Source organism: Lissotriton vulgaris, chromosome 9 (genome assembly GCF_964263255.1).
Source record: "Lissotriton vulgaris chromosome 9, aLisVul1.2, whole genome shotgun sequence".
In the NCBI taxonomy this organism is placed as follows: domain Eukaryota; kingdom Metazoa; phylum Chordata; class Amphibia; order Caudata; family Salamandridae; genus Lissotriton; species Lissotriton vulgaris.
Window position 1 is genome coordinate 835,922,736 of NC_141697.1, and position 13,963 is coordinate 835,936,698.

The following is a 13,963-nucleotide window of genomic DNA, read 5'->3' on the forward strand; positions in this document are numbered from 1 at the left end:
TCTTACGAGGCTGATGGGTCCTCCCTTTGAGCCACTGCACTCTTGTGAGCTTCAGTTTCTGACTTGGAAGGTTGCGTTCTTAGTAGCGATTACTTCGCTACGGAGGGTTAGCGAGCTGCAGGCGCTCACCATCCAAGAACCCTATTTCCAGGTACATGCTAACAGGGTGGTGCTCCGCACTAACCCTACATTCTTACCCAAAGTGGTATCCCAATTCCACTTAAACCAAACAATTGAATTGTCGGTGTTTTTCCAAAACCCAGATACGCTGGCGGAGCGCATGCTCCACACCCTTGATGTTAAGAGGGCCTTGATGTATTATGTAGACAGGACAAAAGATTTTCGCAAAACCAAGCAGCTTTTTGTTGTTTTTGCCACTCACCACAAGGGAAACGCTATCTCTAAAGCAGGGATTGCTAGGTGGATAGTGAAGTGCATTCAGATCTGTTACGCTAAAGCTAAGCGCACTCTCACTATCCCACCGAGGGCTCACTCCACCAGGAAGTTGGGGGCCTCTATGGCTTTCCTAGGTAACATTCCCTTAGAAGATATCTGTAGAGCAGCCACATGGTCTACCACACATACTTTCACTAAACACTACTGTGTAGACGTACATTCCAAACAACAGGCAGCTGTTGGTCAGGCTGTTCTAAAAACGCTTTTTCAGACTGCTGCAGCTGGCACGGGCGGCCGCAGATAATGGAGGGACTGCTATGTATTCTATGCACAGATATGAATTCAGCAGCCCACATGCCTCGAACTGCAAATGCTACTTACCAGTATGCATCTGTTCTTGGCATGTAGGGCTGCTGACATTCATATCGCCCACCCTCCTCCCCGGCGCCTGTAGCAGCTGCAGAATTCCTTCATTTATATACATATGCTCATAGCATGGTCATCACTCACATTCTTCACTCCATCTCTGCCAATGGCTAAAAACAATCTGGGGATGGAGGCGATGCCCATGCGCACTGTAGTCCAGGGGAGGAGCCACCTATCTCGTGATACTTCGAAGACTCTTCCAGGACAACAATGTGCAATCATCCGGACCCAACACTAGGTGGCGATCTATGCACAGATATGAATGTCAGCAGCCCTACATGCCAAGAACAGATGCATACTGGTAAGTAGCATTTGCATTAGGGACATTATGGGGAGGAGGGCACATCAAGATCAACAGTTCTAGGTGGCACACAAATCTCTCCTCTGTAATGATTCCAGGGTCCCCATACCAGTGACCATTTCCGAGAGCGTCCCCTCCCTAGATAAACAGTTTTCTCTCGAAACATACACCAGTCCAAAGTGTTCTCCCAGACTTCTACGGTTGGGGGTTGCATAGCTCCCCATAACTGAGCCATGTTTCTTTTCGCGATCATTAACCCCAAAGTGGCCCACTGTGTCTGCGCAGAGTTTAGGTCAGTCGGCTCCCATATATTCAGGAGACACCTCCTTGCCTCCGGAGTCAAAGAGATCCCCAACACCTTCTACATAATATCATGAATTTGCGCTAGTATTCGAAGATATGTATACATTCCCAAATAATATGAAGAAAGGAGCCAGTTAGGCCACATTGACATCTGCACTGATCAGAATCCGACAAATTCATGTGTACCAGCCTGGGTCCCGTGATATAGACCCTATGCAATACCTTTAATTGAACCAGTCTCAGCCGAGCTTGAAAAGCAACCACTTTTGGGGAGTACACTGCCATCTGCCAATCCTCATCTAATTCTATACCATCTTGGACCCACTTAGATCTCAGCACTTCGAGGGGGTCAGCTCTGTGATTAATTAATTTTTTTATAAATTAAGGATATCGTTTTTTCGGGGAGGTGGCCATCAAGGATTCTGTCCTCAAGCGGTGAGGCCTCGGGGTGGGGACTCCACGTCCCCGGGGAGTGCAGCCTGGAGCAAGTGCCGGACTTGTGCATGACGAAAATACTCGGAGTTTGTCAGTCTATATTCCTTCTGCATAACTACAAACAATTTGATCTTACCCTTACCCCAGACATCTCCAATGGTGGAAATCCCAATTCAATCCCATTTATCGAACCCCTTTGTCCTCCAGAGGTTGCCCAGCTTCTCCGAATCAAGGAGTGGGGTGGCCAAAGTCAGTCTACCTTTCCAGCCCAAGGAACTGTTCGCATCAGACCAGATCCGAACAGCATGCTTGGTTGGCCCGGTCAGACCAGGTTTTGCCTTTCTAGAATACAAAGCCCTGCTATACCCCCACCAGGAAGAAGCCATTTATCCATGGCGTAGGCCGGATCGTCCACCGGACCATACGTACAGTGGTTGATCGCTGCCAGTTGGGAGGCCCAATAATACCTTTTGATGTCGGGGAGGGCTATGCCGCCATCATACCAGGGAAGATTCAGTCTACTCCACGCAATCCGTAAAGGATTCAGTAAAGTCCTTTGTGCCAGATTCAACCCACACTTGTGTCAGACATTTTTTAACTTTACCCGTACCAGGAATGTATTGAATCTTGCTGACAAGTGTTTGTTTTCTTACATCTGGAATTTAGTGATCCAACCAGGCTGCCCACCATCCAAAGGCCTTTTCTTTGGTTTGTGGGACAATCTGTGGTTACTGGCCAGTATTCAGGGTAAGTACGTTTGTTTACTAATGGTATTTCAGGGCTACAATTACTGGTGAACTCCTGTTGGATAATCAAGTAACTGATATTTCCCCCTCTCCCCCACCATCTCAGGGTATCCGTTTTGTATTTCACTGTGATCTGTAAATCAAGCTAACATTTTTGCATCTCTCTTCCTATCAAGTCAACCAACTTTGGACTGTCTCTTCATTTGGGTTGAGTCCTCAAAATGCAGATCATATAGCACCTGAAATGAGAACTTAACACATGTACTCTGCATTTGTCTGGCGATGTCACACAAGCGTAGGAAGAAAGTTACTACGTGGACCCAATAATCAAATTGCTGTGTGTACATGCAGGTAGGATGTCATAGTTGCCATCAATCCGGAAAAAGATGCGCTTGAAGATTCAGGTGGTAAAGTTCATAGAAATGTTCAAAGCTAGAGTATAGCTCCATGGGAGGGCTGACAGCTGCAATGACCGCACGGGCTAAGCTAATGATCCTTGGTGGGCAATGGACATCACAAGAAACATTGTCACTAATGTTTGCACACACACTTTCGAAATGAGTGGCATCATCGGATATATGCCTGCCTAGGAAACCCCACGGGGGATTTGACCTTTAGCTCATTGTTTATGGTTGTATTATTTTATGAGCCCAGAAGCAACATGTATTTTACTGTCCTCCTGTAATTTTAGTGAATAGTATTGAAGTATAACTTTAGAGCAGCAGCTCCTCAGCTAAGGCAGAGAAGTGTTGCCCCACTGCATTTTGAGCAGTGGATAAAGGAAAAATAAAATAAGAACACTGTTATTATCATTTTATTTTTCCGGTTTACAGGGCAGGGCGGGGTTTGGCTGTCTTACAGCCAGCAAGGGGAGGAGTGGTGGGCACTTAAGTGCGCATGTCTGTTTGGCCAGCTGTCTTGAGACGGGCAAACAGTCATGTACACTTTGCAGGCTCTCCTCCGAACTGTGATACACAGCCTGGTGGAGAACATGTACATGCTCCCACTGCCTGTCTGAGCTCCAAACCACTGGGCTCAGACCAATCACAACGCTGCATTGGCTAGGGGAGTCTGTTTGTACTTCTTGGTTCAAGCAGGAACAGAAGACGGCACAAGGTAAGGCGGTGGCGGTCCGGCATCAAGGTGAGTATTTTTTTTTAATTTTTCTATCCCTGCCCCACCTGTGCTACTCTGTGGCAGCCGCCATTGATTAACCCTTTGAGCGCTGATGACGGAACCACTCCGTCATCAGCTGCGGTGGCGCTGTGCTGATGACCGAGCGGTTCCGTCATGGCCCGCCCGCCGCTCATGCGCGGCACGAATTCCGCGCCTGCGCTGAGCGTTCTATTGAGCGGGCGGGGCCATGACGGAACCGCTCCGTCGTAAGCACAGCGCAACCGACGCTGGTGACGGAGCGGTTCCGTCACCAGCATGCGCCCGCCGCTCTTCCGCCCCGCCCCCTTAGCACTGCGGCGGAATAGCCGCCGCAGTGTAGGGGTTAATTGTCTTATTGTACAAAAGGGTGACTGTTTTAATTAACTATGCACTTCAGAATTAATTTGAATTTGAACAATTCTCTGTAAATGATCTGTAAATAGCGGCCAAAGTCTCCTTGCAACAGGCCTGGCCACAACACTGTAACTCTGGACTTAAGGTGACCGTATTCATGCTTTCAATTTGTTTATAAATGATCTTTCTCAGTTACAATCGGAGAAAGGGAAATTATGATATTTCTCTGAACAGATCCTTGGTATTCCGGCTAGCAGGTCTCTTATCTGGCTACTGACTGAAAGCCCTTGACATGAAGAAAATATTAATAACTGATTTGTTTGTGCTTCCTTTGCAGAAGGCTATAAGCTTCTTGGTGAATGACTGCAACCTCATCCACAACAATGTTTGTGTAGGTTCTGTGTATGTGGACCGAGCTGGGGAGTGGAAGCTGGGCGGTCTAGACTACATGTTCTTGGCCTCAGAGGGTGAAGAAAGCGCTCCAAGCAAGGGGATCGTAGAGTTGGAGAAATATGATCCACCTGAGAAAATTGACAACAGCAAAATCACAGGCGAGAAGTGGTATGTGTACTGGGAGGAAGCAGGATGTGCTCTTGGCAAAGTAGGCCATTTTGTTTTGCGTGTAAGCAAGATTTGCTTTCGGATAGGTCAGTGAAGGGAGCGCTTGCTTCTGAAATTTGTGTGTCCGACATTCATCCACTCTAGGCCAATAAAATAGGTACTGCTAGATTGTTTAATAGTAATATTTGTTATTTATAGCATGTTATAGCAAAGCAGAAAATGTTGGATATGCAAAGAGAACTTTAAAATTCAAGCCCTTAGTAATTAGTGTATACCCTGGAAAGAACCCGGAGGATGGAGAAAGGGACAGGGTGGAGTTCGCTGTTGAGAGGTAGTGACAAGTTTCCAGGGACAGACTGGTCGTAGCGGGCACCGGGCATTTTCCCAAAGGGCGGTAGCCGGTTTTCGACCGGTGGGGGCCGATTTTGTTACTGGGGGCATGATTTGTAGCAGTGCTGTAAAATCGGCCACCTGTAACAAAAGCACAGCAGCAGTGTTTTCTACCAGCTCCCCCAAAAGTACTTGGGATAATCAGTTAATCAAGCAAAAGACATGCCTAGAAATATTTGCCATTGATCAGTCTTGACTAAAATGACAACGCCCTGAAAACTAGCTTGAGGACATGGGTGAAGAAGGTGAACTGGTCATAAATGTCTGAGTGGTCAGAACATGGATATTGGTGCTATTAGACCTGAGCGCCGCCTTTGATACCGTATCGCACCCGATCCTTCTGCGTCGCTTAGAGGAGGTTGGTGTCACCGGCATTGCTCTCCAATGGTTCCGGTCCTTTTTAGCCAATCGGGCCTTTAGCGTGACCGTCCCGCCTTACCAGTCCAAATACCATCCGCTGGGCCTGGGGGTCCCCCAAGGCTCCTCGCTGAGTCCTACGTTGTTCAATCTATACGTAAGGCCGCTAGCTGAGGTTGTCAGGCAATGGGGTATGACAATGGTGTCATACGCCGATGACACCCAGCTAGCGGTTACGATCAGCGGGGATGCCAATGTCGATGCCCCCAGGTTCCAACAAGGACTGCGGGCGGTCGCCGGCTGGATGACGTCCAACTGTCTCCAGCTGAACGCTAGCAAGACCGAGGTCATGATTTTTGGCAAACAACCGGAACTTTGGGGAGAGAGATGGTGGTCAGGGGATCTGGGTCCTACTCCCATCCCAGTTGCCGAGCTTCAAAACCTCGGGGTCTGGCTGGACCCTTCCCTTACGTTTGCTTGTCATACCAAACGTACGGCGGCTTGTTGCTTTGGCATCCTGCGCGGGCACCGTCCAGTGCTCAAATTTTTTGATGCCCCCACTAGGCAACTCATGATCCAAGCCACTGTCATCTCTAGGCTGGATTATGCGAGCTCCCTACTGGTAGGCCTGAACAAGGCAGAGATTGGGCGTCTACAACGGATCCATAATGCCGCAGCAAGATCGGTGGTAGGATTACCTAGATCGTGCCCCACCTCTAGTACTCTGCGTTCATTGCACTGGCTCCCGGTGGCCCAGCGTATCCAGTTTAAGGTCCTCTGTGTCGCCTATAAGATTCTGAAGGGGTCCCCAGCTATGATTCTTGCTACACTTCTGGCCCATTACATTCCAGCCCGAGCTTTAAGATCTGCTGATTTAGAACTGGCTGTTGTCCCGCGCTTTAAGCGGAGCAGGGCCGGCGGGCGCTCCTTTCAAGTGCGTGCGGCGGTTCTTTGGAACTCCCTTCCCCCGGCGATCCGTGCCCTTGGGGATCTGCTCTCCTTCCGCCGTGCGGTGAAAACTTTTTTATTCCCTTAGTTTAAATTTGTCTGATTCATTGTTTCGTTGTGTTGTGCAGCTGCCTTGTCGGGCGCCAGGACGCTCCTTGGCTGGAGCATCTGTGCGCTTAATAAAAACGCATAACATAACATAACATATCCAGCTGGAGAGGCTGTTGTGATAACCAAATGCTAAAGTGAAGAGGTGAGTTTTTGAGGATTTTGTAAATTTGTGTACGTCATTAATCACTCAAAGTGGAATGGAGCTCCACAGGTCATGAATAGGTGAACTTTTTTTAATCTCTTGTATCTAAACAAAACAATTGACTTTAAGCATCAATTAGAGGATCTAATAGTTTTCATTGGTTGTTAAGGGTTGAGCAGCTTTGGTTCCGTTTTTAGGTCTCGCCCTGGCGAAAGCGCCCTCTCGCCGCGAGACCTATAGCTGTCTGCTCAGCTTACAACGAGCCAAAGTGGAGACGAGAGACTGGCACACGCAGCATGCCGGAATCTGATCAGATCGCGCGCGTGAACACGCGCTCCGATTCCGGCATGCTGTACACACACACACACACACACACACACACACACACACACACACACACACACACGCACACGTACTCTGGACGCGCACACACAAACAGACATACACACACACACGCACAACCACCAACTCACCTGGCTCTTTCTGCTACAGGCTCCGAAACGCAGGGCTCCCTCAGCTCACGGGAGCCCCGGACACTGCAGCGCGCTCCATGCCCCAGGCAATCCATCTGCTCTCTCGTCCCTCCCTCTAGCTGCCCACCTATTCATCCATCGTCTCATCCTTCCCGCCACTCAACTATCAAAGCATGCACCCGCCGTTCATCCATTCATTCATCAGTTCACGTGTCCATCCCACCGCCTGCCCACGTTGCCTGCCCGTGGGAAGAGTCCAAGCATGCACATATCTCCCGTTCCTCGTGCACAGCTCGGAGCTCCCCCTCTATTTTCGCTCTTCTCGCCGGGTGGGTGGCTCCAGACCCTCTCACTAATTTTATGTTTGAGCTGAGAGCGCCAGGACAGAAGTAATGAGGGGGTGAAAGACAGCGGCGGCACGGTCCTTTAATTTCTGGGAGTCCCTTGTGCTGTACAGCAGTGACCTGGGGGCACGCACGCAGACCCCCACCCAGCACTGTGTTCAATATGGCCCCTGGTGTGAGCAGCATCTAGGCACAGTCCTAAAACTCCGAGCCTCAGAACAAAAAGTGCTGGGGCAGGACATTCAGAAGTGTTGGAAGTTCACGCATGTGATAGATATGGCGAGAGGACAGGTATGTGGGAAGCATGGGTGAAGAAATCACAGACATGTCAAACTGTGGGAGATCATGTGCTTTCTCTGCCTGTAAATATAGTTCTCATATTCCCATGGAATTATCCATTTATTACTGTTTTATTGCTCAACATGTCCGAGAAGTTTCGCACAGACCATCCGTATGTCTTTAAGTTTGTGTGAATGCACGCTCTAACTTTTGAAGGTTTACAGTGCATACGGAAACATCCCTGAGCTCCCTGACCTCGGCAGGGTGTTGGATTTCCCCTCCTGGACAGTGGCGTTACTGTGTGGCCATCTGACATGGATCTGTAGAATTGCAGGACCCTCTTGTACAGGGTTTAAAGATAACCACTGTGTCTGTGTGTAGACATCGACTGTATTAAATACACCTCTCAATAGCCCCCCCTGTAACTCTAGATTGGGTCTGGCTATCGGGTGCCCATTGGTCAACCCCTCTCACCAACCGCTTCAGAAGCATAAACAAGCATTTGCAATGCAATAGGCCGTGCATTTGCGAGAGTTTAACCTACTAGCATTGCAAATAACAATGTCTTTTATTTGTTTAATAAACCAAAACATAAATAAACAAGCATTTACAATGCAATAGGTCTCGCAGCATTAAAGTTGGAGTTACTGGCATTGTAAATGACAATGCTTTGCATTATTTATTTTACTTTGTAATTGGTATATAAGCATTGTTTGTGAATGGTTATTTGTTGCTTATGCTAAGCAAAGTTGGCAGTGATATAGACTGCTAGTCTTGCTTGTTATAAGCATGCTGATTTAAAGCGCTCTGTCCTCCGCTCCCTCCCAGCACAGCTCCATTTGGGAAGGAAATCCCAAGAAAGCCATCTCCATTAGGTGCCCCCCACCTTCTGCGAGTCTTGAGCAGCCCAGGGGGAAGCTGGTAAGGGCAGGCGGCTTTTGCTCTGAAATTTCACATTTGAATCTGTGCTTGGTGTGCAGCCCTGTATTTCTTCCTTTTTGTCCAAACTGTACTAAAGTGACAAAATACAGTTTTTCCCTGCCAAAAAAGGGAAAGCATTTGCAATGCAATGCAATAGGTCTTGCATTACTAAAAGTTTGAGCTATTGGCGTTGCAAATAATAATGCAACACCAATAGCTCAAATATCGTGCAACACTGTGAGAAGTTGGCCTGATATATGATGTTTCCAATTATGGAACCACCTTGTATCAGTCCAAACAATCCCTTATGGTGTCTGGTTGTAAGTCAACCTTATAGACAAGCTATCCTAATGGTAGCATGGACTAAGCAGCCTTAAAGGCTTAACTCTAGAGGTCGTGTTAAGCGAGCTGTTTTACCAATCACAATCCTGTAATATCAAATGAAAGGACACCACACAAGTATATATTATAAAAATATATGTATTTATTACTAGAATAATCCTCTGTACTCTTTATGAGAAAAGTGGCAAAAGCGTTTAAACAAAAGCACAGTTAAACATACGTAAGTTGCACAGTTATGGATGAGGCCGGGGGCCACGCAAACCATATATTAAAAAAAGTGGTATAAGAGATACCAATCGAACAGTCGTTAGGCCTAGGGCCTAGGGAATCGCTGGGAGCAGTCGGGACTAGCAATGCTAAAGTCGGGGAAAAGCCTGCAGGATTCGGGTGCAACGCTTCAAGCACAGGCATGCACCAATGTAAAGTCAATGGTGCGTAAAAGTTATAGTTTAAGAATACTTCCACTCAACCTAGAAGGACGAAACTTAAGACACATACACTAGAGGTGTGTACCAGTGTGGGAACACCGGCGTTGCTGAGTTACCTCACCCACAGGAAGCGGGTGCGAAGTAGTGTCGGGTTTTGTCACACAGGTTGCTGGTGCTTGGAGCTGAAGATGCTGCAGGCGTCGAGACAAGAAGTGTCCGGTGTGATCCAAGGGTGGATCGAAGTTAAATATGATCTGAAAGCAGAGGGGACAGAGTCTGGGCCACTTAGCAGTGACCAGGGTGGAACAAGATGGAACCAGGCAATGTCGGGCGCTTTCAGGTCGCTGTCGGGTCGCTTCTCTCCGCTGCCACGTGGACTCTGGGGCACTGAGAATGTCCAGGAGTGGATCACGAGCTGTCCCACGCAGGCTATCTGTCGGCGGTGTCGGCTTCCGGATTGGAGCAAACAACCCTTGGCAAGGGCAACCCACGCAGGATTCGAAGATGGCGTTACACTCGGACCAGGAGGGTCAGAGCGGGTGCTCCTTTTCAGAGGAGCGAGTGCAAGTCTGGAGCAACCAGAATCACAAGTTAGATTTCAAGGTTTGTCCGTACAGGGGCCACAAGCCAACGGGCAAGTGACCGGGCCAACGCGTTGAGCCAAAAGATGCAGAAGGGCCCCACGCAGCACTCGGTGAGTGTAGAGGGGTGAGCTTCGGTGCAAGAGAGGCTCAGGGCTGGGGCTTCTCAAACCCCAATGCAGAGCTTCGAGGGTCACTCGTGGGCTGCACGGTCAGCGTCTTGTGGTCTTTCCAAGATGGCGGGCCCCACGCTTCCGGTCAACTCCACGGGTCTCAGCTCTGCAGGGACTGTGGATCGGGCTGTTGGAAGGCAGGCACGCTTGGTCTTGTCGAACTCTGTCGCTCGAGTTCCGGCGGGAACTGCAACAAAGCAAACGTCGAGGTGCTGGATGGTGCCTGTTTGCACAGGGTGGTCACTCCTTGACCACAAGTGAGATTCTTCAGTCTTCTACGTCGAGTAGGATGTCGAAGGGTCCAGAGTTTTGTTTCAGAAGTTTCAGTCTGGATAATCTGAGTGCTTTGGCACTGCTCCCATTCTTATACCAATCTAGGGGGCTGGATTACCTGCTAGGTCCCTCCTATGGGTGGGACCCAGGAAGGGGGTGGTTACACCCCTTTCCCTTTGTCCAGGGTCGCGCTGGGACTGGGGCTGGTGTGCCCCAGAACCGGTTTGACCGGATTATGCAAGGGGAAGCCTTGTGCTCCCCAGGCAGTGTCTGGTTTCTTTCAAACCTCCCTGCTACAATCCACTATCTCCTGTTTGGGGTGGTGTGACACCTCCCTGTGACAGGAAACCCTTTGTCCGGGCCTCCTCTGCTGAGTTTCGGTCGGCAGCAGGAGGTCAGACTTGTGTCTGTGGCAGAAGGGTCCATTTTGTGATGCTGAGGCTATTTTAAAATCAACCGCGTTTTAGCTAAGTAACATGTCGTCTCCCTCTAGAGGGGTGGAATGCTATCCCCGTCGACAGGACTGTCGAGAGGATAGTCTTCCAAATCGCATGACACCTTACACGACATGTTTTGATAAAGCCAAACCAAAGTTAACTATAACCGCGATGGATTATAATGCACTTAATAGTATATGGTATGGCATTATCTCGGAACAGTTTAGGGAATTGGTCCCTACAGCTGCAGACGGGCTCAGCTCATGCTAGAGCACCATCTCACATAAAACTAAGCACTCTGCCTCCAGGATTGTTAAGGCCTACCATAGGAGTGACTTATAGGTATATATGTGTCCAGATAGGTTTAGATATAGGCATACTATTGAGGTACCAGGTTTTTTTGGACCCGGCGGTGCCAGGGGAACACCCAAAGACCTCTTGAGTCCTTCCTGTTTTGGACCACAGAAACACAGAGTCTTCTAGGTGATGTCAAGGATCGTATTTATTGGCTGCAACCAGTAACGGATATCCTAGAAGTACAACAGCATGAAGCGCATGTATGTTCTCAGGAGACTGCTCGTTTTTACAGAACCAGTCTTCTCTCTTTATACTGATTTTTGAGCTTCAGGCAAAACATTCCTTGTTTTATGGTCAACTATACAAATATTTCTATTACAAAGGAAAAGCAGAGTCATGATGACAATCCCATATTTCAGTTTGTCCAGTGTGTGATAGATTACCCGGCAAGGCCCAGAACTTTCATCAGCTATCGACGGACCCCTAATAAAATCGGGCACCTCCTCCTTGTAAAACAGGCCATAAAGAAGAAACAGGGACAGGTGTGTGTAAGATAAAACATGGCTTGCATGTGATGAACGGTTTATGACATGTTGTGCCTTGATACTAATCTCGCTCGGCCACTGGGAAAGGAACTGCCCGAACAGGTTTGGCTTGGGGCAGTGGAGTCAGCTCGCCCAGGTCACAGAGGAGTCAGCAAGGGTGTACGTGTCCTTTCAGATCGAATTCGGCATTGGTCATTTGACTATGTAAGGGCAATCACAAAATGGATGCCGCTCACAAAATGGAACCCGAGGGTTCAAGACGAGAACTACGGTTTCAGGGTGATTTCGTCACTCGATCATGACTCAAATGCTTAGGTATAGTATCTCTATCATTACCGGTCTGCCAATATCAAAATCGTCATGATACGATGATATTTCTGACACAAGTGTAAAGCTTCGGTACCACACAATAGCAGGGTCCAGATTTTTCAGTACCACAGACCCTCCTTTTGCCATTATATAGGCAATAACCTATACTCCTGCTAATCTGAGTCCAGGTCTGTATACATAAAGTCATTGAGATGCTGCTGTAGCATCATCCTATTGCTTAGTTCATCTCTTGATATAGGTTTCCTTACTCATGATGTAGCACAGAGGCCACATATTGCAGGAGCGCACTGTATACACAGGCAGAACATGAACAGAATGGCTAAGGCCATCCCAACGACTATCAAAACCTTCCATCCCCAGGCGGATATCAGTTTCCAGAACCACCCCATTAATGACCAGTCTCCTTCATCTACGTGAATGGATTCAGAGATCTTATGCAGTTTGGAGATGGCCTGGTATACTGTCGGAGCATTATCGGGGATGAAAATGCAGCAACTGGATTGGATCACTTTACATACCCCACCACGGTCTGCAAGTATGACATCTAGGGCAACCCTGTTCTGAAGAGTCATAAGGCGGTCCGACTGGAGCTCCGCAGTCAAGTTACTAAGGGCACCAGCCGTTTCAATCACGGCGGATTCAACTACCCTCGTCAATTGGCGAATGTTCCTGCTGTTCACCATAGGCCCCCAAAACGGCAGAAAACCTTTTGCGAAATCCCCAAACTCCTGTTCCGCAGTGTCGTCTTTACTCACAACACCCCTAACTGTCCTTGTCCTATGGTAATCTGCCGCGGCCGTTTAGGTGGGTGGCAACAGGAACGAGACAAAACAGGTGCCCGAAAAGTCAGGGGGCAGCCATGTGTATGCTCTATCATGGCAGACGAAGTATGTACCCTTAGCTGCCAAGAACGAAGGGGAAGTCTGAGATTCGAAAACATATGTCTCAGTGCAGACACTTCTCCCTAACTGCGCTCTGAGATTTTTACCATTACCTTGCAGACACATGTGACCCTGATGGGGTACTATCCAAATTGGGGAGGACTTCTTTGCTTGCTGCCTTTCACTCAAGGAGATTCCTTATTTTGTTATATTCCATCTACTGTAAGCTTTCAATTCATCTCTGGGAATCGTTCTATATGTGTCGCTATCCCTGCTCATATTCCTGATTCCCGCCACTAGTACCTTGTTGCTCGAGTTGCTTCCTGTGGAACGTGGGGGATATGGTTCGATGGCAAATAGGAACATTGTTTAGAATGCCCACAGAGAACCATAGTAGCTAAATGGCAGGACAAAGTATGGGATTCCCTTATCTGTCGTATGTGGCATAAGTCCACATACCCAACAATTGGTCGTGTTTATTACAAACTGGTGTTGGTGTAGGAGCTGAATGAATGAGTTATTCATGAATTCTAATCTTCTGGCAGACTTGTGTTCAGGGAGAGGGTGAAAAGAGTGCGAGGAAACAGAAGGAGGAGGTATGGGTTGTGTAGTGGGTGCAAATGAAACTCGAAAGGTGTATAAAGCATAGCCAACTAAAAACATAATTATACTACACAACATAAGAATGCATATGATTAAAAATCGTGTTTTCGCCATCACAGTACATATTCTAGTTTCAAAGTTCGTTGACCTGGCAGGTCTCTCCATCTTGGGGAAACTCCATCCTCTAAGTTGCTGCCCGCGGTGGGAGATTGTTTCTGATAAGGGGTGCTTCTGTCAATCCAGGGTAACTCCCTTAGACCAACCAGAACTGTCAACCTAACCGTCTCCAGCTGCACTCCAAAGACTGTGGCAACCGCGACCCTAGCAGCAGAACCGGATGGCGGTTCGAAAATCAAAAATGAGCAAGTTTCTTGGATGAGAGAGCTGCACAATCAAAAAGAAAAAGGTTTTATTTGTCCATAGTCATAGGT

General features: G+C 48.2%; 1 protein-coding gene across 1 annotated transcript in view; it reads left to right on the plus strand.

Annotated features, from left to right (window-relative positions):
* Nucleotides 1-13,963, plus strand: part of SCYL1 (SCY1 like pseudokinase 1) — a 1,168,528-nt gene that overhangs the window by 187,252 nt on the left and 967,313 nt on the right. Inside the window, exon 4 of the mRNA XM_086938572.1 lies at nucleotides 4,454-4,677. Coding sequence (XP_086794698.1) covers nucleotides 4,454-4,677 — 224 coding nt within the window. The remainder of the gene's footprint in view (nucleotides 1-4,453; nucleotides 4,678-13,963) is intronic.